Here is a 26,986-nt window from a genome sequence, read left to right as displayed (position 1 = left end):
CAAACCCCACTCTTTTGCTTTACCGTTTTTCAATCCTGTCATTATTTTGAAGTGACATCGTATTTCTATTTTAAATGGCACAGATACAGCACAGATATTTGAATATAACTTGTCCACTTAAAGGGATAGTTCACCCAAAAATGAAAATTCCATCTTCGGAACACAAATGAAGATATTTTTAATTAAATCTGAGAGCTTTCTGTCCCAGCTACGCAACTACAAGTAACCCATATGAATTGAGTGGTTTAGTCCAAATTGTTCTAAAGAGACTGGATCGCTTTATATGATGAACAGATTGAATTTAGGCTTTTATTCACATATTCATCAACTCACACATCAGTTGAGGTAAACGGAAGCTCAAGCATGTTTGCTTGACGTGCGAGAATCAATGAGGTTCATTCTCGTGTTATGCATCATGTTTGAGCTTCAGCAAAAACCAATGAGGTTCATTTTTGTGTTATGCATCACGTTTGAGCTTCAGCAAGAACCAATGATGTTCATTCTCGTGTTACGCAGCACATTTAAGCTTCCGCAAGAACCAATGAGGTTTGTTCTCGCACGTCAAGCAGGTTCAGTTGAGCTTGTTTATGTTCGCTGATCAATGTGAATAAAAGACTATATTAAATCTGTTCATCATATAACCTACAGCAATCAAGTCTCTACAGAAAGTTTGAAATAAACCGCTCAATTCATATTTTTACGATGAATTTTACGATTTTACAATCTCTTTATTAACTTTTTTGAAGCATCAAAGTGGTAGTTGTGTAACTGTCAATGGAAGAACAGAAAGCTCTCAGATTTCTACAAAAAGATCTTCACTTGTGTTCCGAAGATGAACTAAAGTTTTACAGGTTTGGAATGACATGAGGGTGAGTAATTAATGGCAGAATTTTTATTTTTTGGTGAATTAATCCTACTGGGTGAACTAAAGTATTGAGGTAGGAATGCAAATATTTTGAACGCAACCACACGATTTCAATACATCGACCAAGCATTTGCATTTGAGCAATTGTTAGAAGCAGAAGATTGAAAAACATTTGCTTTCTATAAGTTTGTGGAGACAAATGCTCCTTCAGCTTAGACAAGGCAAAACAACGCAAGCTGTTATTGGCAGCCAACAGATGTCGAAAAGGAAAGTTGGCATCCAGCAGCTATTCGTCATGAGACAAATCTATAAGGAAAACAAAAAACTGCACACTTTCATCAGTGGAATCTAACAACAAAAAAAAGTCTAAAGTCTGAGAAAGTCATCTCAGAGGAGTTTTTATTACCACAATGACATTCTCCTCCAAAGCCAATGAATGCTTGAGCTGGTTTGGACAACAGTTCAATAGAACACAACACACACACACACACACACACACACACACACACACACACACACACACACAGTCTTCACGCGTCAGAATTTCCCTGATGATGAAACACATCGACCAGACTGCAGACACAAAGATGTACTGTAAGCTCCGTCCATAAATTCAATAATTTGATAAAACAAAAAGGCATAAAAATAGAACAAAATATACCAAACTGACTGACTGGTAAACCACAGAATTCAAACCACACAGTTTCATCTCCAACATAAACATATCCATGCACACACACACTGACATGTTGGCAGCCAAGTCAGCAAACACTCTCACTGCACCATTATAAGTTGAGTCTGTGATAAACCCCATCCAGAGATAGACGTGTCACCTGATTGGCCTGTCGGAGCTCTCGTATGACATCATCATCTGCTGGGCGGAGCCGAGATGACAATCACACACTCATTATGGAGTCATACTGACAGTCCATTACACACATACATTGACACATAGCAACAACAAACCTCCACCCGAGATCTCTGACTATTATTTTCCAACACAGAAAGCTGGCAAATCCTCCATATACTTCAGTTCGAGCGTAATAATCATTTGGATTGGCACTGGATCGCGAATACACTTTTAAAGTACAGTAGCTATTTCAGTCAGACGCTTCCTTTGTCAGCTGAAAACTGAGAAACATTGCGAATTGGTTTGGAAGAGGCTCAAAAAGGTTTGAAGAGGTTTGAAACAGTCCGCTCTTGACCATGTTGTTGAATTGGTTAAAATTAGTTTTGCTCCAAAACCTAGTGAACATCCTACTTTGACAGCATTGTAAGTCATTGCTGCTCAATTGCATAGAGTCAAATCGTCAACAGTTGTTTGAAATTAATGACTTTAGGTTGCTACAAACTGCTATCACTGTGATTGTCCCTTTGGATCTCTCGTTAGGGAAAAGGCAATCCTAGAGTGCGCTGCGACAAGCTCAGTGAAAAACAATATGTTGATTATTAAATGCCAAAAGTCCAATCAAATTAGATATGTACTACTGTATCCATGCTAATGCCAAGCTCTACTGAAGGCAATTGAGAGCTATTTTTTAACATAAATTGAGACTAAATGACTTCCATTCAATTAAATTTTGGGGAAAACAGGGATAATGCTCCTTTTTGTTTAAAGGTATTAAATAATTATATAATTATAGGATTTAAATGCATTTAATGGAATAAAGAAAAAGAAAGATGAATTACAAAATCAAAATGGTAGCCTTTATTTCAAAACTGCAACAAAATTTGACAAAAAAGACGGTATAGTTCGCATCAGTTTTACTTAGTCATCTAACATGTCTATCTAAAAAGAATTGTCGAAACCTTTAAAACTGAAGTGTCACGCCGAAATTCATGTTCAGAGTCTGTGAGCAGTAAAGTCCACCTTCTTTGATTTGATTGGTCAAGTCCATCACCTTAACACTGACAATCGCTGTTAGACCACTGTGGCAAATCAGCCTAAAAATATAACTTTTAAAACTTTTAGCCACCCTTACAACAAACAGAGCGGTGTGTAATGAAGTGCAGACGAGCAGCATCAACAACATCAAATACTGGCTCTCAAAGTCTATGGTGGTGACAGCCGTGACGCTAGCATCGCCACAGTCATGGGTTCAATTCTCATGAATTGCATTTAAGGTGTCCTTTTAATCAGTTCAAGTGGCTTTGGATAAAAGCGTCTGCCAAATGCACAAATGTATTATGATACCTATGTAGGAAGTACACAACAATGCAGCTCACCGGCTTTGGAAACAGAGCTGAAAGAGAAACCGTAGCATCACACGAAGCAAAGTGATGCTGCAGAGAGCGTGAACAGATGGAGAGAGGCTATACCCATCACCCTGCCTGCTCTCCAACCCCACATGTGCAACACGAATGGCTATTTTACAGACAAATTACACCACGGGGCATGCTTTCCATTCCCCAACCTGTGTATCTGCTCTGCCTATTACAGCACCAACAGGCATTCCTCAACACAGACTGAGACATCACACTCTTCTGCGAAGCTAATCGAGCTCCATCCAAACACATCAGCCATATTTTCATCTCTTCCTGTCATAAATTTTCGCTTGCCCCGGCTCGGCCCCGGTTAACAATCGGGCCAATTTATTGGCATATTGGCATGAGGTGATAAGGTCTAAAAACAACAGCAGCAAGCAGCCGCTCGTGAAGATGAGCTGATAATGCCGATATGAGCTCCCATGCAAAACATCTCACCCTCCATTCACCTCTCTATCAAACTCTTATTACGATGAGAAGAACTGAAAGAGGAGAGGGCGAGAGGGGTCTTCGCTTCGCCGGTGGGGGCGGGGACCAAAACTAACGCAAAATAAATATTGATAAAAAAAATGGAATCAGATGTAACGTTTCAGGGCCAAAAAAAACCAAGGAGAAATACATAATTTATCACAGTATTATCGGGATATCCAGGCAGCCTAATCAAGGGGCGGTGGATGACTATTTTTTGCCTTATCATCCAAAGTGGTGGAAACGGAGAGGGAATTATCAGCCAGCTGCAGATTGCTGGGTTGGAATTTTAATGGTAATAATCGCGTCTCTGATGGTATATCTCCTCACCTTATCTTTCCCATTATCTGGCCCTATCTCACAGGCATCGGTGCAAATTAATGGTGCTTTTTCAGCACGGCCTTTTTATCATTGCTCAGAGAGCACCCAAGGGGAGAGAATAAGCAAAATATTAAAATGCTGCATAAATCACAATTTTAGATAACCGTCCAACGTATCGAGGGGGTGTACGGTGCCCAACAACCTTTTTGTCCTTTAGAATGACTCGGTCTCTCTGTGCACTGGATCTCTCTTCCTCTTCCTGAAGTGCCGGAGAGAGGAACTATGGGCTTCACGTGACCTTTCGGAGCCAGAGACAATACCCTGATATTATGAATGCTCTAGTAACGGAGCTGTGAGAGCTGTTAGATAACTCAGACCTCAGTTTCCTGGACGTATCAAAAGGGGAAATCGTCGCAGATCGATTTGCATGCAAACGCCTCGGTCAACAGTTTAATGACTCTAGCTCATTTCTGGTGTTCAAAAGCTGTCATGCTTGTCGAATGAGATAACAGAAAGTACCACATCAAACAAAATACGCAAAGATTTCTTTGCACAGACTGAAAGCCTTCAAACGTATTTGTGTTTACTGTACTGTACACTGGTACAGTCAAACAATATTTGCTCTCACACTCTCACTGCGATACGTCTTTATGTTTTAGGTTTAAAATGAGACATTTTCAAAGAAATATATATATTTTTTAAAAGTTACATTTAATACTAAAATTCATGAGCTCGAAATAGCACGCACCATCTCATGCGCGCACACACTAAAACAGAAGCATTTTCTTTGACTAGTACACACTCTGCATGATGACACACATACAAATATCGAGCAGCGACCAAAAATTATATGGCTTTCAGAATTGCGCAACTAGTTTATCTCGCTTGTTCTCATCCCCTTGGCTCAGTTTAACCTATTTCTAAAACAACATATCACAACAGAGAAAGAAGATCCTTCATCCTTCCTCCCTGCGGTCCATACACACACACACACACACACACACACAGGCTGCTAAGGGCCCAGACCAGCGATCCGCACTTCGACTCTTTCATTCACAAAAGATAAATGCCACAATAGCCAGCTCATTTAATTATTGTATAAAAGACAGAACTGCAATTTTATTGTCTGATCTTTTCACTTCCAGAAGTGCTGAAAATATTCAAGCACCATCATGTGTCCAAAAATAGGCCTGAAAAATGGAAATGCTCAAGCTACTGATGGTGTATATTTTATGAAACACATTATTTATTTAACTCTGTAGAGCTCTGCGGATTATTCTAGCCTGAGATGTGTCATGTTCATTAAATATGAAATTTATTTTAGACTACAGAAATACTTTTGGTAGAATGCATTTGAAGAATACAACAACCTATATTGAGTAAAAATACAATTAATTAATTAATTTGCTTACATTATAGAAAATATAGTTCAGCCTGTTAGAGGGATTCTGGGCGATATTTATTTCATGATATCGATATCGGATTCTAAAAAGAGCCTTGAGACCTTTACAAGAAAAGCTGGAAATGTTTTAAAACTACAGTGAACTAAAAACTGAAGGACAACTCAACTATCAGCATGTATTATGCGTCCGAAGCCACCATAAAACTAGAACAATTGTAAAAATGAAACCTTGAAAAATCATCACCTGTTAATCATGGAAAACATCTTCATATGCCCAAATACAAAAAGACTGAAAGATGAACTGACTCAAAACACTCTTTACACCTTTTTAAAGAATCAGCTGAACATATAAAATTACACATAAAATCAGTCCATGAGATTCTATGAAACTTTCAGCACTAAACAAACACATGCATTACTATAATAAATACACTTCTAAAAAAAAACACAATTGCATTTAAAAAAAAATAATATTCTGCCTGAAAAGGTTCTATAAAACTAGAATATGCATTAAGAATAAATAAATGCAAAATGAAAACATAAAAAGCAAGTCTTTAAATGTCACTAACTGCATCATCATGAAAAACATCTCCACATGCCTCAACAAATAAAACACACTGAAAGATAGACTGACTGTCAACAGACCCTCTCGGCTTTGAAAGAATCATCTTCAAATCTAAAACAACTACTTTAGTCAGTTCCTGTGATTGTCATATGAAACTTTCAGCATGAAATATAAGCACATTCTACATCAAAATAATAATAAAAGAATATTAACGAAGAATGTGCAAAACGAAAGCATAACAAACAAGTCTTAAAAATCTTACATTGATTGTATCACGCGAAAAATAAGTCTAATTAAATACAAAAACACCGAAACAACCAAGATAATTTAAAGAAGGACTAAAAGAAAGACATTTGTATCTGCTGCTACTATCAGTTGTGATAATAAACGGATCGATATCTGTCTCCCTTTCATCCAACTTTACTCCGCCTGGCTTAGAAACAAATAACTGTAATAATCACAAACCGAGTAACTTACGTTTGATTTGCCGGGGGTTGCTCTGCTTTCTGCGGGACATGTTGATCCGGATGATTATTGATTATTAAATATTATTATAGGTTGTTATAAGAGGTTATTATGGATCATCCAAGAACCGAACGGGTCGCAGAAGGAATGAGGATTATTCACAGGCTCTTGCTCTCACACGCGCGTCCCCCTCGCTCAGTGTGTGCGTGTAGCCTATATGTGTGTGTGTGCGCGCGGAGCTGCGGTCCGCTCGGACTGACGGCAGAGGGGAAGGCGTTTCGCGCTTTTGTTTGAACATGAAGTTTGATCCACCGCGGGCGCCGTACACACACAATCTCTTACATGGACGCCTGTAAAACTTCACTGTTCATACGGATGATTGTTCCAAAAAGCACTAAAATGACGCCAAACGTGTTCATTCTTTTTTGCATTTTCAAAAAAGTTATTTAAAAGGTTTGATAAATAGAAATCTCGAATAAAAGAAACTTAAATATTAAAGAATTAATTTATGTATCGAGTATAAAGTGTTCCTATCTAACAGATATGTGCATCAGAAATTAAAATTGTCGTTGTGACAACCCTAGTGAGGAGTGCCTCGGGCATTATTTTTTTTATTTTGTATCAGCCAATCAGAAACGTAAGCCTACCTGTCAATCATTCGTATCCGGGTTTGCTCACTTTGCTGCCATTATTTGGAGGGCGGGGTTTTGGAACAGGTGTGGTTGAAGTTAGAACCACACCTAAAGAAAAATAGATTATCGCTTAGATCGCTTCTTGCTGTCTAAATTGCACCAAGCATTATTTGAAAGCACCACGTTTTAGCATTACTTTAAACCAAACTAACTAGCCTTCTTAAAGTAGCCTTAAATATTTTTTCCCCCGCTCTCTCTTTAATTGGATGAGTTTGAATGGTTATTAAAGTCAGCATAATAAAGTAAAACGCATCCCAGGAAAGCAAAGGCACTAACTTTACATGGTCTCAGATTCATATGCCGCATGTGTATCATAAAATACTCTCTGACATCATGCCATCCGTATGAAACTGTAGTGTGTGGGGAATCTTCTAAATTAATTTTGATGGCACATTTTTTGTGTTTTACAGGAATATTTTGTGAATTAATTTAAAATTGTTATTGATTCAAAGCAGTTCAGTTTTATTTCTAAATCACAATACAAATAACTCTACAGTATATACAAAGAAAGTTACAGAATGATTGTCCTAATCAAAAAGAGTGCCAGAACCAGTTATAGAAATAAAATAAAGCAATACAAAAGTTTAATATAAATGTTAAAGAGGTCAAATTAATTTTCATGATTTTTCCAGTCATTTGTGATTACTGATAAGTTACTGATTTCTTTTTAAGTATTAATTTAATAGAAATTGCACTATTAATAAAAATAATATATATATATATATATATGATGATTTTTCCAGGCCAAGAAATATATATATATATATATATATATATATATATATATATATATATATATATATATATGTAAATCAATGAGGCCAACCTAAAATTACAACCAATGCTAAAAGAGAAAAGTGCATTTTACCTCTATACTGATCTTCAACTCACACGAGACTCAGTTTGCTACTTTCATCATGCATTTGGTCAAAAAAAAAAATACATTCATATATATTCAAAAATCCTGCAATGTCCACGTCACAGAAAATCTCTTTACTCAAATTTAAAGTATCATTTTCTAAACAGTTTCAGGTCCCGGAAATCACCACCTTCAATTAGCCAGTTGAACTGCCAAGTAAGACAAGCAAGTCGCCTGTGAAATTATCTTGTAACCCAATTCCAGGACTTTGGAACAGAGTCTGAAACTACGGCATAATTTCAAGGGGTTAACTAGTCAACAGAGCTGCACCTTGAGGAAACCTTTATCTGCCTCTGTGCAGTTTGCTTCTGCTTTCACCAGCCATTACACTCTGGCAAGAAGTGTGCTCTTCCCAGCATCCTCTGCTCCAGTGCTGGCGGGCCATGAGCTTGAGCCATGAAGGAGAATAACGTTAGCTATTCGGAGCTGAGTTCTATAGTTCTAGTTCAGATCTAGATGTTAATAAAATGTATCATTCATTATGTGTAATGTTTTAAAGCTCATGTTCATAAGTGTTTTCTACAACTTGATTTCTGCTGTCTACTCTGCAAATTAAAAGCTGTCATTTTTGTGGCGTATTCAAACGTTGCTCTTTGGTTTGGTATGTCAACTTCCCACTCAACCAATTGTCTGAGTTTGGGGTGAGACTAAACATTCGGCTGAACCAATGGCAGACAATCATTATTTGTTGCAATTGCATGTGGTCCCATTAGTGACACATGAGGCTCCTGCCAACAGTAAAACATCAAATTAAAGGTACACTACAGGGCTCTCAAGTCTCACGCATTGGGCATGAGACACACGCATTTCAACCCGTTCACACGCCACACCTTGTATTTCTCACGCTGAGGAGTAAGGGAACTTGTCCCGCTATACAATTAATGGACGAGGCGCAGGCAAACGGAGGGAAGTTTTCTGCCGAGTTCATAGCATCTGTCTCGACTCTCGAGTTATACAGAGTTAAATGCTAGCTACCAGCCAATCAGAAATTAGAATTAGTTGTTTCCGGGTAAATTATGTGTTCCCGCTGCAAGCTCGTTCGTTACTAGACAACACGCGCACACACGGAGTGGAAGTTGAAAGAGCACGATCTGATGAATGCGGTTTGCGGACATTTTCATTTTTTTGAATTTTTTTTTTAGCATTTTGATTTTACGATTCCTGGACGACATCTCTTGCCTGTGATCAAAGACAGTGAGAGCTGTTGAGGAGGATAGCCACATTCGTGCTAAATTATTTTTGATTCATTCATAAACTCTCCAACTGCTTTTAAAGGGGTCATCGGATGCAAAATACACTTTTATATGGTATTTGCAAATAAATGTGTCTTTGCAGTGTGTGGACACAATCACCATGCAACGAAAAAAATCCATTCACTTTTTTTTAATCCTCAAAAAGCCAAAAAGTTGTTGCTCATTATCATTTAAAGAGACATGCACCGAAACGTGTCACTGTGAACAGAGCTGTTTTTGAAGAGGCAAAAAGGGTGTTGTTTTACACAACCATTGAGAAATTTTAACCAAAGTATGTTACAAACTTTACATGAAGACCCAAAAGAATCATACCAACTTGTGGAAAATGGGCATCCCATGACCCCTGTAAAGGTGACCGGTTTGGGTCTTGACATACATGCTCAGGGCAAGTTGTTATGACACAATGTTATGTACATTGAGCACTGATGTTCAGTTGGCTTGTTTGGGGTCAAATTTATTTTTATTTTTCAATAAATTTGTATTTTTTAAATATAACTATTTATTTTATTGGATGAATTTGTCTTTTTATCAGATTTAACAATTGTTATAATTTCCATTTGTGCTGGTCAATTATGAACAATAGGCAAAATTGAACTGCTAGCAAAAATTGAAGCGAATTTGGTCGGGTCGAGGGACCGCTGCTGCAAATATTTGGGTGGCTCCTCCCCTAAATCTCACTCTAAACTTTTGATAAAACTTGAGAGCCCTGACACTATGTTACTTTTGGCCCACTTACAGTTAAAAAAAAACTGCTTGCATTTTGGAGAACATGGTTTTGGTTGTGCTTCGGTCGCGTGACTGTCCGGATGAATTTGGTTATCCTACTGCTCATAAAACATTCACTATTAGGCTTAATATAGGCCTATGAACCAGTTTAGATGGAAAGGATCTCAAGCTGACCAGCTGAACATGTTACTGTATAGCTTTAATATAGGCACGGTTCCTTTAAAATAAATTCCCACACAGCGCTACAATAATCATAATGAAAAGACCCTTTACAATAGATAATGCTTTACAATCAACTCTGTTAGAGAGCTACATATGGCAATTCATTTGTTCAATAAAATACCCTACTATAAAAACGCCATCTCTGCATCTCTTTTACAACATTTCAAATCCCTGTTCTCGCCATCTCTGAAAAGAAAAGAGAATGTTGATTCTTGTCCAAATAACTGTGCTAATATTATTCATAAGTGATTATCTTAATGAATTATTTTAATATTATTCATATTGTTCATAATATGAAACATATTTATATCTGTCACATGTGCATATTATTCCAAATGGTTAATATTTGATCAAAATTTAACTTCCCATTGAATAGATTCAAACACATACAAATAATAGGAAAAAAAAACGAGTTGGAAGTGCAGTTTCGTGTTTTGAAAATGAGTTATTTAGCGCACAATGTATTTGATGAGTGTTTTTTTTAGGTGAAGAGATTTTTACGCTGGTTTTAAATGCAAATAACATTAACGAATCTCGATCGATCGATATTCTCATCTTATCTTTTCTAAACTCGTGGAATTCTAAATTACTAGACGACGGTATGTCAGTATGTGTAAAGAGAGGGGGTTATACTTTATGAAACTTAGAGTTTACAGTATGGACATACACAGTCATTCTGACAATTCTAAAAAGCTATTAATTTCAATGTTAAAAAACATTACATTCTTAATTCATTCACAGCTGTTCCCTTGAACTCCGCACCCCTGTAAAACAGAGTAATATGTTGCATATATATTCATTTCTATTGTGTGTTTGTGTGGTGTTCACTAGCATTTCATTTTGAAGGCCACAGCTGTTTCAGTCTGTTGTTTGGTGTAACTCATGAATAAGGTTGAATGTGACTTCTCTGGCCCTCTTTGAGCTCCTGTGGCAGGTCAGGGGCAGCGCGGGTGCTTTGTATTAACCAGCACCTCCAAATTAATGAAGTGACCCTGCATGGGCAAGTGCAGGGCCACCCAGTCCTTTCTGTCTTCTTGTAATCTCAAGGTTAGATTTCGTCTGGAAACAGGTTTCATTTCTTCAAAAAGAAATGAACACACATATGCAAAGAAGTAAAGGCCGTTTTCAACCAATCAATAATTAAACCAAAGTGTTTTGCTGTAGGAGATATAACTGCAGTCACCGTGATCAGAACACACTGCTCTTTCTTAATTTAGCCTCGTATTTTGTTTCAGGGTAAGATTAAATTAATCCAGACACACCAGGTCAGATAATAAATATGGCTGTATAACACTGTATAATAGTATACTGTATAATAATGATTGCTAAGGTGTTGTTCATCCCAAATTCAAACTACAAAGAGACATCCACTGCTGCAAAGTGCATACATGTAATGAAATATAGTTGAATTTGGCAACACTGCATTAATCAAACCAATAAACCTTCCAGGCTGTTTAATGAGATGTTTGGTTATTTTGAGATTATCATTCCACTCGATTGGCTGATTTACAGTGGCCACTCAATCTAATGTCAGTTTTGACTAATGTCAAAAAACTACTGACCCTGTTGATGAGTAATGAAAAGTTTCTGTTTTCATTTTTAACAGAATTTTGGGAAAATATATGCTCATTTAAATTTAGAAAACAATTTCATATTCCCGTAATGTTTCTTATTGTGCTGGGTAAAATAGTAATTTTCTGAGTAATAAAGTAATTGCATGTAAATCATACACAGTCTTTTACCACAATATCACAACGAAATTTTTTTTTTGCCACGACGTCTACATCTAACATGGAAAAACAGACAATTTATTTAAAAATATTCCTTTTTTTTCTTTTTACTTTATCTAATCAAAATGTTTCAAAATATTTTTTTCTTGTGAATATTGTTTGAATTGATAATCAATTAGTATTTTTTTCCCTGTATCTTTTCCATCCTGAGTTTCTGTAAAAAAAAAAAAAAGCAACTTGCTTAATGACATCATTCTCCAGGAAGTGACATCATTTGGAGTGGGGGGGGGGGGGGGGGGGGGGCAACAGCATAAACATTGGTGAGTATTAACAATGAATTTAAAGAATTCTGTGATGTTAAGTAACAGAAATGCTCAGCATGGACCATTAAAAACCCATATCTTGATCAGACTCCTCTTTTTTAATCAAAACGAGCAGCAGAAATCCCTAAAGTTCAGCATTTGACATTTCTCACACCAAAACACTCCAAAAATAGGCAGATGTTGGGGCTTCTTTGAGTGTAAATTCAAAAAGTCCAGCTAAAATTGTGAACTCCAGATTAATTTCACGCCACAGCTCGATCCCTCGGGACCTTTGCATGCGTTGGATCTTATTCTGGCCTTGTGGTGGTCGTGCAATTTGACTGACAGGTACAAATCTGTGTGAGGTGGAGGGCGCCTCCATCACGGGCTGCAGCAGATGGTTGAAATAATTAACATGATGCTGTTCTCATCGCAGGGGAAATCAGTGGCATGGAGATCATGCCGCTGCTACTTTAACACACATACAGTGAGGAGTTTAATGGTAACATTAAATGAAGGGATTTAGAAGGCATATGGGATTGTGCTGTGATGATAAGAAATGCTCAGTCATTGACTTGCAGCAAAACATGTATTTCAGTGGTGAAGATCAAGCGAATCAAATGCTTTGCCTGGGAGCCTACTATAAATCTGGTAACATCTAAATCAAGTCAAAAGTATTACTTTATCAATCTGACTACACAGGTTACACTAATGAAATAATGGATCAGGGCAAATAGAAACAGCTTTTTAAAGGAGAAAACAGCACATTTGCACTTTTCACATTGCGAAATCACTGTAAACGAGGTGTGTGTGCACAGCTAAATATATCCGCGTCGGCCTCCAGCACATTTAAATATGATTTACTGAGGTCTGAACTTCAGCATCAGCATCGGCGGTGGCTCTTGAAGACGCAAGGCTGACTGTCTGCTCTATGATGCCACACCAACTGGCATTATGGGCCTGGCTGCTATCCAGAGGAGGTGGCGAGTGTGTGTGTGTGTGTGTGTGTGTCTGTGTGGGCGCTGTTAGACAGCTGGAGGAGTGGACGAGCATCAAGGCCATGCATTCATGTCCATCTGCTTGAAAAGAGATGGAAGGTCTAGTGTTGATAATGATAAAATTAATAAAGACCAGAATATACAGATAATAATATTGCTGAGAAATGACTCACAGTGTAAAAAATGTGTAGTCAGGTAACGGTAACCTAAAAAAAAGTGCTCTGTGTGGTGACATTGAAATGGACTGGTTTTATTTATATTTACTTTTATGTATTTAGCAGATGCTTTTATCCAAAGCTATCTATATATCTATCTATCAATTATAATATTCATTATATATAAAATATTTTATATATACTATATATATATATATATATATATATATATATATATATATACACACACACACTTAAAATTATAAATACAATTAATCTATTTGAAGACAAATATAATAATAATAATATTAATGTAACTATATCAGCGACTAAATCATTGCACAACTAAAAATTATTTGTAAGGTTGAAATTACACTTTTTAAAAAAGTTTCCTCAAAGGGGGTTTTCGGAGTGATGCCATAGAGGAATATTTACATTTTCGAAAGAAACTTAAAGTTTCACTGTAACTTTTCTGGCATCTGTGGTTCCAGGGAAAACCTTCAACATTCATGGAACCTTTCCATTGCATAAAAGGTTCTTTATAGTGAAAAAAAGGTTATTCAAATAATCTTCACATTAAGATAAAAATGGTTCTTTTAACAACTGTTCATTCACAGGTTCTTTTGGGAACCAAAAATTTTTCTTCTAAGGCATTGCTGCGAAAACCCCCTTTTGGAATCTTTATTTGTAAGAATGTAAAGAATAGCCAATAGCGAACCTTTCTTTTTAAGAGTGTATGTAAATTCACTTTTTATTGAGCAGGATCATTTCTCTTTGATTCTTATAAAAAGTATTTTGCCTAAACTAAAACCTGAAAGCTGCCAATTATAATATTTTGATCCTCAACATGTGTGTCTCGCGTCGCTCCTGTCGATAGTGTGAGATTATTTGATCATTAGTGCTTGTGTGTGTGGCGTTCTATAGAGATGCAGTGTGTATCTCAGTATAGCTACAGCATTATCAGTGTGCCATGTTCCCGCTGGTCATGGCACCGTGCCCCCCTCCAGCATCCGCAGCGTGCCAACAGATGTCTGTGAGCGTGCCCGCTTCTCCACCCCTCCTGCCAACCCTCTGCCCAGCAACACACACACACACACACACACACACACACACACACTTCTGCTGCTACACACCTTCTTCTCCCCGGATTCTTTTTTCTTCCCTTCTTCTCTGTGTTGTTCCTCCGTTTCTTTGTTTTCTCTGCACTCGTCCTTTCCTCTCTTTCACTGCTGATTTCCATCCCTCCATTTTGAAGCTCTTCTTCGGTTTGTGTTTTGGAGCTGAAAACAAGTAAAACACACAGAGATGGAAATTATTTGACATTCTGTGAAGAGGAAATTGTTAGAATAATTATAATAAATTAGTAAAAAAAAAAAAAAAGTGCCTTTGTAAGGAAATACTCATTCTGGGAGAAGGGATTTGTTTGTTTGTGTCAAATATGCAAATCAAAGAGGTAAACAGTGTTCGAAAATGATTATTTTTATTTTCCCTCTTTTTATTTGACCTTTTTCCCCAAAAAATATTGGATTTATTTATATTATCAGTAGAAACTCAGATTATACCCCACTGTCAGATTTCCCCTGAAAAAAAAAAATCACTGATTCTTCACTGACTGATTTTGTTTTTACAGTCTTTTAAATAATTTCTGCATCTGTGAATATCTGTTGCATTTGCATTTAAATTGGGAGATTATCAAAGATATTAAAATAATCTATTTATGGTTAATATACATTTTAATAATAATAGTTATTATTGTAACGAATCATAAAAGGTATGAATTCTATATGAATCATAATAGAGACAATTCCACTTTAATTGGAATTTAATATTTACCCCTAATTTCAAGAACCACTAGAAATTCACATTAAACTTATTCACATATATTACTGTCATAACTGTACAATAAATTCTGTTAAAATAAAATAGAAAATAAGCAATTTTAACATTATTCCTTAAATACAGACGGACAATGCTGATCTGTAGACCATCTTTCTTAATATTTATTTTCTTCTAAGCAGTAAAAATGAAAACAGTATTCGTTTCAACCAAACAACCTCTTCTAACACACAAACACACACACACAATAAAAATTAAAAAGCCCTTATTGTTTCATTAATGAGCCATTTATACCTACTCTGACCCATAAAAATGACTTTTGTTGCTGTCAGGTTTATTTCTTTCATATTAAATGACATTTCTGGTTATTTTACCACTTGAAGCAGATTATTTTAGATTACCTGACAAAACTTTTTTTTTTTTTCCAGTGCAGGCTGCAAGAAATGTCAGCAAGAGCTGTGAAATACTGCAACACTTTAACATTTAACAGCTTGTGAAACAACATGCAAAGCCACTAGACGCATTTAGAGAGAAGCAGATTTTCTACAGTTACGTAACTGACCGTTTTTGAGGACAACAACAATTGTTCTGCATGTTTAATACATTTTTAATCAGAATCAATCACCACTTATCAAGTTTAAATAAACTGCATGACTACATTTTCAAGAAAGAGTCGGGGAAGTTGCCTTTGTTTAAAGAAGCCAATCCTAAATGCAAACCCCCAAAAAATTATTTTGCATCCTGATCAAAAGAGATCTTCATCCTTTATTTTTACCAGCAGATCTTTTAGAGCATTTTTATACTGTAATCCAGGCCAAATCATTGTTATTGTGCATATATATTACAACCACGAGTAAATGATCAACCTCTTTATTTTTATCCAAATCCTATTATGTCCAGTATTGAGCAAAATATCCTCCCTAAGGGATTTATTTGCAGTCTTCCCTCCTGTTTAGGTTTGCGAGGATAATACTCAGTGGATATCAGTCACAAACGGCATATGAACGCTCTGACAGAATAATTGCATTGAAATACAGCTGGACGCAATTTCAGCAATACTTTCATTAAAGGCTGCCAAGGGAGAAAAATACACAGAATATCGAGTTGATTCATCTATAATTATTAGATTACAAATGGCCGGGCACAGTCCACAACAGTTGCGGTTAATTACATGCTTGCAGGGAGCACTTGCGCCCATGACAGATGTAACAATAACAGCATAATATCACATTTCTGAGCAGAGCTGCCAGTTAATCAGAGGCCCTTATTCTAATGCACCTAATATAATTGTCCGATCCATGGCGTTTCATTTAAAACATCTGGACTAGAACGTTTGCATTTGGATCTTTTTTATCTCTGGTTTTTTTGTGGCATGATGGTTTTGCTCGCAGAAGCAGCAGTGCAACAAAACAGGAAAGAGAAGCAGAAAAAAACAACAACGCATCTGTATATTTTCACAGAGAGGTTGGGTGTAGACGGCTCAAAAAAGTGAATCTACATCTGCCAGCCTCCATGCAAATAGCGCCGCCATCCTTAATGGTGAAACCTTCGATGAAAAACAGATAAAAATATTAAATATTCAGGCGTCCCTTTCACACAGTATCAAAAGGCTCCAGATGTGCCAGGCCGGAGTTGTTATCGGGCGGCCAAACGACAGGCATTGAAAGACATTCCTCTGAATTTCAGACCATATAAAAAGTGTTTTATACGATGCAAATGAATGGTAATTTTTTCACTATGGAGGAGAAGCGGGGGGAGAAAAAAAGATGCCAATAAACCCTATCATTTGGGACTAAAAGTCCACAAACGGGAGACACTTTGGATTCGCTTTGCCTGTCTTCCCGCGTTAGATGCCCGAGATTGCCGCGAAATTAATCCATTTAACAATCTGTGGCTTTAAATTTAAGGATTTCCAGTTTTTTGGAATATCAATAAGTTCCAATTGAAGAGAGAATTCTTTTGCAATTCAGGCATGTGCGGGCGATAACGGAGGAGTTGGCATGGAAGGCAGGCAGAGATGGATTAATTATGCAGGGAACATGGAAATTCTGCTTATCAACGCTTAGCAAAGGAGCCCAGCTCACATAATCAGAAAAACCAGGATGAAAAAATATAACAATGCGGTGGCACCTTCCAGCTCATCGTCTTACAAGTTAGATTCTTCCTGTAATTAAAAACTAACATACATTATATTCATATCTCATAGGCAGACTATGAGTGGTTGTGTGTTAAATATCAGCACGGGATAAGGGTTGAGGTGGCGGTAAAATAAAATAAATAAATAAATAAATAAATAAATAAATAAACGTCTTGCACAGGGATGGAGGTCTCTAGGGACGGAACTACTCCTGGCGGAACTACTTAGCCAGGAAAACTTCAATTATCATTTAAAAGCCAGGAAAGACAAAGCTAGCGGAGCTCAGAAACGGGAATATATGCACTGCTGAGTTCAGTTCTCACTTATCACTGGGAACTTTGAAGGGAACGTCAATGGATAGGGCAGAGCAAATCCCAACAGAGCATGTGTGTGATTCTGGCACGCAGACCTTTGGCTGTGTTTTCGCTACAGTGATATGGCGAATAATACCGAATGATGGGTCATTTCCACTTTTGCGTTTAGGAAACTTGGATTTTGCTGTAACGTTTGCAAAGCTCTTTGTTCCTAAAACCGTTTGGTGTTGCGAGGAACAGGAATAAGGTGGCAAAGCTTAATCCAAAACAGACCCTGATTTCTGCTGTTTCTTTCGTTCTGTTGAAGATAGCTCTATTTCCAGTTTTGTTGTTCTATTTGAGCCGGAATGAATATTCCAACTACAAATGCAGGGATCATGGAAGTATCAACACTGTTCTTCAACACATCGTTCTTTCACCAGTAAACACCAGAAGCTTTTAAAAGCGACTCCCCTTCTTGCAAATACATTTCAACAGTCTTATTCGTCACTATTCCAAACTTTTACGTTTTAGCAAATCAACTTAATGAAATTGTGGGAAAAAAAACATTCCCACAATGCTTAGTGACTTGAACCTGGCTTTTTGCGATACCAGCAACTGATTACGTTAATTTTTTTGTGGTTTTCCTCGTCTTTCTTCTCCGAAAACGGTGTTGAGTGCAACACTATGAGAGAATGAACAAAGGAGACATACTGTAAAGCGAAACGAAAATGCATTTAAAGGAATAGTTTGCCAGAAAATGACAGATCTGTCAGTTTTTACTCACCCTTTCACAATGTTATTTTTCTGTGGAACATAAAAGAGAAAGAAATTATGTTCAACATCAGTCACACATTATAACCATTTTTTTTGTGTCAGAACCAAATGTTATTTAAAGCGAAAAATTAATTATATTTTTGGGTTGTTGATAGTATGGTAGTTTTGGTAGTATGACATCAGAACACTAGGAATATAGCACACTGTCATGCAAACCAAGCCCTTTCACTATATTTTTTGACCATTTTCTACTGCAGTGGGCTGTTTCCTAAAAGCACTGTGCGCTAAGTTCATTGTAGAGACCAATGGTGGCAATGCTTACAATGCTTTTGGGAAACGCAGCACCGGGCATTCAAACTACATTTGAGCAAATTTTCATCTGCCTTCATCTAACCGCTGTTCACTCTCAGAGCTGTATAGCTACACACTCTTAAGTCACCAACAGCAAATCTCAGTTTTTTGACTGCATTGAATTCTCTTTCCTGCTAAGATGCGCCTAAATGATCTTCCACCTTCCTGAAACACCTCACGTCTGCCCCTTTTGACACAGACCGACGGATGAAAGAAACCAGGGTTAGGCGAGACCAAATCTCCTCAGTTCATTTGCAAGATTCTTGCAGCTTTGAGGGATGTACTGCACCTGTTGCCGATGCCTCGATTCCGTTTTTTGATCGGGACGCTCTCTGACAAAGAGGAGAAGTGGAAGCAGAATAGAAAAGAGAGAGTGGAAGAGATCCTTATCGAAAACTCTCCACTGGACAATGAATTTTTCTCCACCATTCAAATGTATCGGCGAATGCTTGAGCGGTTCATTTCAGCCGATCCCGTGGGGCGACAATGGACCGGAGAAATGAGTGATGCTATCTCCCTCCTGATGTCATTTCCCTGATCCGCCTCATCCTCTGGCCCTGTGTACCTCCATTAATTAGAAAGCAGAGGGATTTCCACTCATCAGCTCATGGCTTTCTGCTTGTCTACTATCTGAAGACCTCTTTCCACTTCCTCAGGAAAGTCAGAAGGGAAAAACAAGAGATTGTTTCAACCCTATGGCATCTAGGCTTCACGATGAACATGGCTTATAGCAATTTAAAAAATATTCATCAGAGTCTGATGAAATGAGAGGATAATGAAGTGATGAAGCTTTGCTTGGTTCCCCTTGACTGCAAGTTTGATGGTTCAGAAGGGTGTGAAACGACTCCTATCTGTGTCACAAAGATTAATAATAGGTAGTTAAAACTTCTAAATAAAATGTGTCTTTTGTGCTATATACATGAATGATGTCTGAAACAATTGCAGAGAGATAAAGTGACCAGCATTGGCTCGAAAAGAATACAAAAAGATTTTTTCCATCACCATATCTCCTTTAGGGGCTCTGTATGAAATATTTAAATTCTTATATTATATATATATACAGTATATGCATTTATTTGATCAATAATACAGTATAATATTGTGTAATATGACTATAAATTAAAAAAATTCTGTCACAATCTAGCTGTGTAGATACATCGCACGATGAAGAAGAATAAACAGAACAGTCTTTATTCAATCCACTGACAGAAACACAGTCTTTGCTGGAGATTAACAAACATAACCTCTTATACATAGACGATGACCGACAACAAACTGAACCAAACAGGAAGTATTTATACACAAGGAACATGAGGGGGGACTAAATTGGAACAGCTGGACGAGTATTAACTGATTAGTAACCATAGAGACAAACGAGAACTAATACAGAAAGGACAGGAACGAACCAAACAGAACATAATCGTGACAGTACTCAGTAAAGCATGTCGTAACTGAAACTCCGACTACAGAGGGACGTATGGAGGGGGCTTTGGAGCTGGCGATGGCCAGGGACATGGAGGAGCCGATGGAAAAAGACACCATGGTGGAGCCGGCGGTGGGAGGAGCTTTGACAGTATGTCCATGTGGAACCCGGGGACTGACTGACGGAGGCGGAACCAAGGTGAATGGAGATCTTTGCGAAGCAGAGAGGCTGATGAATCAGGGCGACATCCCCGGTCCTGAAGCCCTAGCAAGCCCTAGACAAAAGCGCAGATGGGGGATCGGCAGACCAGGGCGAAGACTGAGGGAGCGAGGATGATGGGGAAGCCGGGGGGAAGAGAAGACTGGTGGAGCCAAAGGGGTGGAGAGTGGAGGTGGAGCCAGAGACCCGGAAGTCCATAGCTGAGGCAGAACGACAACTGGCCGAGGCTGATCCGGAGAGACGAGTGAGCCCGGAGGAGTCCTAGGGCTGACGGACCATGTTGGAGTCGAGGGAACGCAGATTACTTATCCACAAGGAACATGAGGGGACTGAATGGGAACAGCTGGATGAGTATTAACTCTATTAACTCCTTAACATCATTACTCCAGTCTTCAGTCACGTGATCCATCAGAAATCATTCTAATATATTGATTTGCTGCTCAAGAAATACTTATTTATCAATGTTATAAACAGTTGCGCTGCTTAACATGTCGGTTGAAATGGTGATACTTTTTTCAGGATTCTTTGATGAGTAGTAAGTTAAATGACCAGCATTTATTTGCATTTATTTATTAAATAGAAATCTTTTGTAACATTATAAAATGTCTTCTCTGTCACTTTTGACCAATTTAATACATCCTTATTTAATACATCCTTGTTGAATAAAACTATCAATTTAGCTCTTTTTTAAACCTTACTACAAATGTTTGAATATCATTGTAGTACCATTGTTTCCACAAAAAACAAAACAAAAAAATGCAGCAAAATATGTTTTCAATATTGACAATAAGAAGAAATGTTTCTTGAGCAGCAAATCATATTAGAATGATTTCTACTGACGACTGGCTGAATGTTCCGTTTTGAATCACATAAATAAATTATGCTTTTAAATGCATCAAGAAAGAAAACAATTATTTTAAATTATAATAATATTTCACAATATTATTTATTATTTATATTACTTAATGTATTATTATTTAATGTATTTTAGATTAAATAAATGCAGCCTTGTTGAGCATAAGATACTTAAAAAAAAAACAATTGTAATGTTTCCAAACTTAGGAACCATATTCCTCCCTATAGTTAAAAAACATTTTATTTTAAATATTTAAAATAAAAAAAGTAATTTAAAATAGTTTAGTCTACTTTTGCCAAACATTTGCTTGCGTATTGTGCATTAGCTTAGCAATATGCTAATGCCAAACTCTATTGAAAGTAACAGCCTGGCAACCACCAACAACACTAGCATCATGGCAGCTACTTTTGCATTTTATGTATATATATATATATATATATATATATATATATATATATATATATATAACCTAGGTTATATTATAGTTAATAGTTAATTATAATGCAATTTTGGGTTGTGTTCACCCACTCTAATATACTACTCGACCTCAGTGCTGCATTTGACACTGTCGATCACAAAATACTTCTTGACAGGCTGGAAAACTGGGTCGGGCTTTCTGGGATAGTCCTAAAATGGTTCAGGTCATACTTAGGAGGCAGAGGTTATTATGTGAGTATAGGAGACCATAAGTCTGAGTGGACATCCATGACATGCGGAGTCCCTCAAGGCTCAATTCTTGCGCCACTCCTATTCAACCTGTACATGCTCCCAATGAGCCAAATAATGAGAAAGAGCCAAATCGCTTACCATAGCTATGCAGACGACACACAGCTCTACTTATCCCTATCGCCTAACGATTACAGCCCCATTGACTCCCTTTGCCAATGCATTGATGAAGTAAACAATTGGATGTGCCAAAACTTTCTTCAGTTAAACAAAGACAAAACTGAAGTCATTGCGTTTGGAAACAAAGATGAAGTTCTCAAGGTGAACGCATACCTTCAGTCTAGGGGTCAAACAACTAAAAATCAAGTCAGGAATCTGGGTGTGTCTCTAGAGTCAGACCTTAGTTTCAGTAGTCATGTCAAAGCAATAACTAAATCAGCATATTATCACCTGAAAAATATTGCAAGAATTAGATGCTTTGTTTCCAGTCAAGACTTAGAAAAACTTGTGCATGCTTTCATCACCAGTAGGGTGGATTATTGTAATGGACTTCTCACTGGCCTTCCCAAAAAGACCATAGCAGAACCAGAAAATATGAACACATCACACCAGTCCTCAGGTCTTTACACTGGCTGCAAGTTACATTTAGGATTGATTTTAAAGTATTATTACTGGTATATAAATCATTCAATGGCCTAGGACCTCAATACATTGCAGATATGCTCAGTGAATATAAACCCAACAGATCACTCAGATCATTAGAATCACATCGGCTAGAAATACCAAGGGTTCACTCTAAGCATGGCGAGTCTGCTTTTAGCTACTATGCCAGCCGCAGCTGGAACCAGCTTCCAGAAGAGATCAGATGTGCTCCTACAGTAGTCACATTCAAATCCAGACTCAAAACACATCTGTTTAGCTGTGCATTTACTGAATGAGCACTGTGCCACTGTTCGTCCGACTGTTTGCACTGTATTTTATTTTATGTTTTAATTATTCTGATTTCATTTGATTATTTCTGTATTTTATCTTTTATTCTAAACTGTTTTAATTATTCTGATTTCTTTTGATTATTTTAATTTCTTCAATGTAAAGCACTTTGAATTACCATTGTGTATGAAATGTGCTATATAAATAAACTTGCCTTGCCTTGCCTTGCCAAAATACATGGGAGAAACGACTATTTAACAAAACACAAAATCCAAATACAGAGAAGAGAAAAGACTGTTCCTTCTGCAATACTACCGGAGGGTGGAGGAGGCAAAAGTGTCATCAATTTTTCATTCTAAGCAGCAGAGCTAAAACGACCAAATTTTCCTGTTGTCTCTGTGTCTGTAAGGATGCTCAGGGGCAAAGACCTGCAATTAGCAGATATGTGGGTGGGCATCTTCCACTGCATCGAAGCACGTTAACACAATGAATGTAGATGAGTTTAGAGCGAGTCTGAGTCTTAGACGTGTCATTCTCCTGTCTGGAATATGAAGACGTTAACGCTGATTAGTCTCTCTAATTAAAGCATGCTCCCTTGACACCACAGATACATGAACTCAAGGCTTGCATGCGGTAGTGTGGGTGTGTGTTTGTATAGAAGATCTTGAACTGCAGCACTATATTAAGATGACGTGGAGTTTGTCTCGATGCTCAAATCCTATCCACAGTTTGACCGGAAAAGTAACGGTCAAGTATCTTTGACTAAGGGTTTTCCTACTAAAATCCTTTTAATGAATAATAATAGACAAAAAACAAAACAAAAAACACACACAATTCTGACACAATAAGAGAACATAATTTCAAAATTACTGCAAATAGTGAAGATCAGTTTGGTTATTCTTAGACGAAATTGACGAGAAATGTTCATATTGAACAAAGTTAAGCAAAAGTATCTCCAAAAGTGTTTGGAGAGTAAAAAATTATTCAGTAATTCTTAACTAACCCATTTTTACAGGCAATATTCACACAACAATAGTTTTTGTTTTGGAGAATAAAGACAAAAAAGGGCAATTTTAATTGTTTTAGTTTTTTAATTCATCATTTTATTTTTTAATATTTTTAAAAGTAAACATTAGGGAAGAATATATATCATAGAATAGAGATTAGGATATTTTTGGACAATTAATTGGTAATTTGAATTTTGTCAAATTATAAAATGGAAATGGATTATTCTTTTGAATCATTTATTTTAAATGAATCGGTTCATTTAGTTCACACTGGTCAGAATGATTTGTTCACAAATCCGACTGATTCGATTTACAAGTTCAACTCAGTGACTCCATGAACTGTTCACAGTGAAAATCTATCAATAACTTAAATTTCAGTTTGTTTAATATAAAAAGCTATTGCACAAGACAAATAGACCATATTGGTGATAGTTTTATGGGGCTTTTGTGTCCTTTTTAAAGCTTGAAATTGCACCATTCACTGACCATTCGCTGTAATTTCTCTCCCTAAGAAAGAGAGGTACTTTATACGGGTTTGAAATGGCATGAGGGTGAGTAAATAACGCCAGAATTTCCATTTTTGGGTGAACTATCCCTTTAACCCTAGATGGACGTCCTAATAAGAGATGAATCTGATGGCGAGGCCTCTTCTCTCCCCCTCCCGCACAGGGACATGACTGAGCAAAAGAGGAGACGCTTCATCTGTGAGATTAGCTCTGGCAGGCCGGCCGCTGGACATGGACTCCTGGACTGACTTAGTTCTGGGTATTGAGATCCACTCGCAGATGACAGATGAAATCTGTCTCCTCCGGTTGGACGTGTAGCTGCAGGTGATACATGATCACAGATAAAAGGACACAAGGTGGACGGTGGGGGATGGAGCCCACGGGGCCCTGATCTCTGCCATGCTGATGTCACTGCCGCAGGTGGCCTCCTAACCCCGCCCCCCGACCGACCAATAACCAATCACACTCTTACAGCCCATGCAGACATGCATTGTGTGTGTGTGTGTTTGTGTGTGAGTGAGAGAGAGAGAGAGAGAGAGAGAGAGACTCACAGAAGTTTTATCTCATCCCCATCTGTGTGGTCACAGGCACGATCATCTTGGACCGCAGCCATGTCAACCTTCATGCCATCCAGAACTAGAAAAAAGAGAGAAAGGGAGGAGGTTCAGGGATGTCATTTGTAAACAGGGAGTCATTCTAATCCTATTTTATAGTAGGGTGCAGCAGGACTTAAGTACTCTCTTAAAAAAAATGTGCTGCTTATTCTGGTCCCAAAGAGTATATATACAAATACATAATATGTATATATATATATATATATATATATATATATATATATATAGGTTTTTTGTGTGTGTGTGTGTCTGTGTGTTTGTATTAAGCATCACAATGCGAAATTAAAAACCAATTTGTCATAACAGAAATTGTTTTACTGACCCAATGCTGATTTAAATGTTGAGTAAAACTATTTTTTTTACTTTTAGATAAAAAATGTAGTACATGAGAATCTAACGAAAATCAGAAATGAGAAAATTAGGAATTACAAAAATAAAGTATTTTTGGACACCTTATGGTAATTTAAATATAGTCAAAATATAAAATGCAAATAAAAAAAATTAAAATAAAATATTATATATATATATATATATACACATACACACACACACACACACACACACACACACACACACACACACACACACACACACACACACACACACACACACACACACACACACACACACACACACACACACACACACACCCACACACACACACACACACAATTCAAAAGTTTAAGGTCTGTAGTTTTTAGTATTTTTAAAGAAATTAAATCAGCAAATCACATTAGAATGATTTCTGAAGGATCATGGGACACTGAAGAGTGTAATGATGCTGAAAATTCAGCTTTTCCTCACAGGAATAAATTACATATTAAAATATATTAAAATAGAAAACAGTTATATTAAATTGTAATATTATTTCTGTTTGTAAAAATATGAATTTTTTTCTGTATTTTTGATCGCAGAAATACTGTCAGGTGTGGCTGTAGTACGCGATGCAGGACATTCAGAGAAATAAACAGTCTTTAATCATAAATCAGGGAGAAACTCAGGAGAATATAACCACGATAAATCATAGACAATACTGGACAAAGAACGGAATGAACTGAATGATAAGGGAGGATAATTAACACAACAGGGAACAGGTGATTAACTAATTAACAACTATGGAAACTAACAATGACAGGGAACTCAGGCAAACAAGAACAGAACCAAAACCAAAATAACATAACCCTAACAATGCTGTTTTTGTGAGCATCACTATACAGATCACTATAAATATAGATCACCACTTCATTGATGTCAAAAACCAAAAGATATTAAGTTATGTCAACCCATTTTTATCACTCAAAGTTTTGTTGTAATAAGTAATTAAAGCATTTCCCCCAGTGTTTCTCTGTATAAGAGGATCATCCCTGCAGGCCTGTAGTATAGTGTAATACAGAGAGCTCTCCGTTTATCTTATCACGACTGGACAACAGTGGAAACGGTGAACACTGAACAATTATGTGTTTCTGCCCTAGAACTAAAACACTGCAAACGCTCTCAGGAAACCTCTGGAGAAACCAATGGACTACAGTTCACTGAAGGTAGCGGAAGTGAAAGTGCTTAGCGAAACCTAAACGTTTGGTTTTGACACACTGAAAAAGGGGATCATGGTCTGAGAACGAGATACAGTAGTTCTAGAGACTGTGAAGAATGATAGTAAAGACACATTTATGACAGACAAGGGACATTGGCATTGGTCATTAGCAGATGGAGAAAAAATAAACTTCAATCCACTCAGCGGAGAAAAACTTTCTAAATATCCACAATAATATCTGCATTTGGCCTTTAGTTAGAATGTTTTTGTTTCTTTGGCAAAGTGGTACAAGTGTGAAATGAGAAATTATTTTGAACGATGTGATAAATGTTTACTTAAAAGAGTATTTTTCTCTTGTGTTCTGTTGGTTTTGGTAGGAGTGAGGACCACCTGTGTGGTGTCACGCTAATGGCCTTTTTAACGCTCTGCTCAATCCCATTTAAGCACCAATCCTTTCACGACTTCCTTCATTTCTGATGTAATTTCCTCCCT

The 26,986-nt window shown here is 37.2% G+C and overlaps 1 protein-coding gene and 1 long non-coding RNA gene across 5 annotated transcripts in view; both read right to left on the bottom strand.

The window, feature by feature from the left end:
- Nucleotides 1–14,713, bottom strand: part of zfpm2a (zinc finger protein, FOG family member 2a) — a 174,835-nt gene extending 160,122 nt beyond the window's left edge. For 2 of the 4 annotated variants that reach the window (XM_077214715.1, XM_077214716.1), the window contains exon 1: nucleotides 14,482–14,713. In XM_077214715.1, coding sequence (XP_077070830.1) covers nucleotides 14,482–14,671 — 190 coding nt within the window. In that variant the 5' untranslated portion in view covers nucleotides 14,672–14,713. Of the gene's footprint in view, nucleotides 1–6,363; nucleotides 6,613–14,481 lie in introns of those variants that run through there. The other 2 variants (XM_077214718.1, XM_077214717.1) reach the window with 2 other exon arrangements.
- A 3,493-nt stretch (nucleotides 14,714–18,206) lies between these two features.
- LOC143722635 (uncharacterized) overlaps nucleotides 18,207–26,986 on the bottom strand; it is a 26,568-nt gene continuing 17,788 nt past the window's right edge. Inside the window, exons 4-6 of the long non-coding RNA XR_013196950.1 lie at nucleotides 24,901–24,985; nucleotides 18,402–18,421; nucleotides 18,207–18,299 (exon numbers count right to left, since the gene is read on the bottom strand). This is a non-coding gene — a long non-coding RNA (uncharacterized LOC143722635). The remainder of the gene's footprint in view (nucleotides 18,300–18,401; nucleotides 18,422–24,900; nucleotides 24,986–26,986) is intronic.

Source organism: Siphateles boraxobius, unplaced genomic scaffold (genome assembly GCF_051911475.1).
Source record: "Siphateles boraxobius isolate OS27281-9 unplaced genomic scaffold, OSU_SipBor_1 68, whole genome shotgun sequence".
Taxonomy (NCBI): domain Eukaryota; kingdom Metazoa; phylum Chordata; class Actinopteri; order Cypriniformes; family Leuciscidae; genus Siphateles; species Siphateles boraxobius.
The sequence above is the reverse complement of the archived record's forward strand: the minus strand, read 5'-3'. Positions and strand labels throughout refer to the sequence as shown.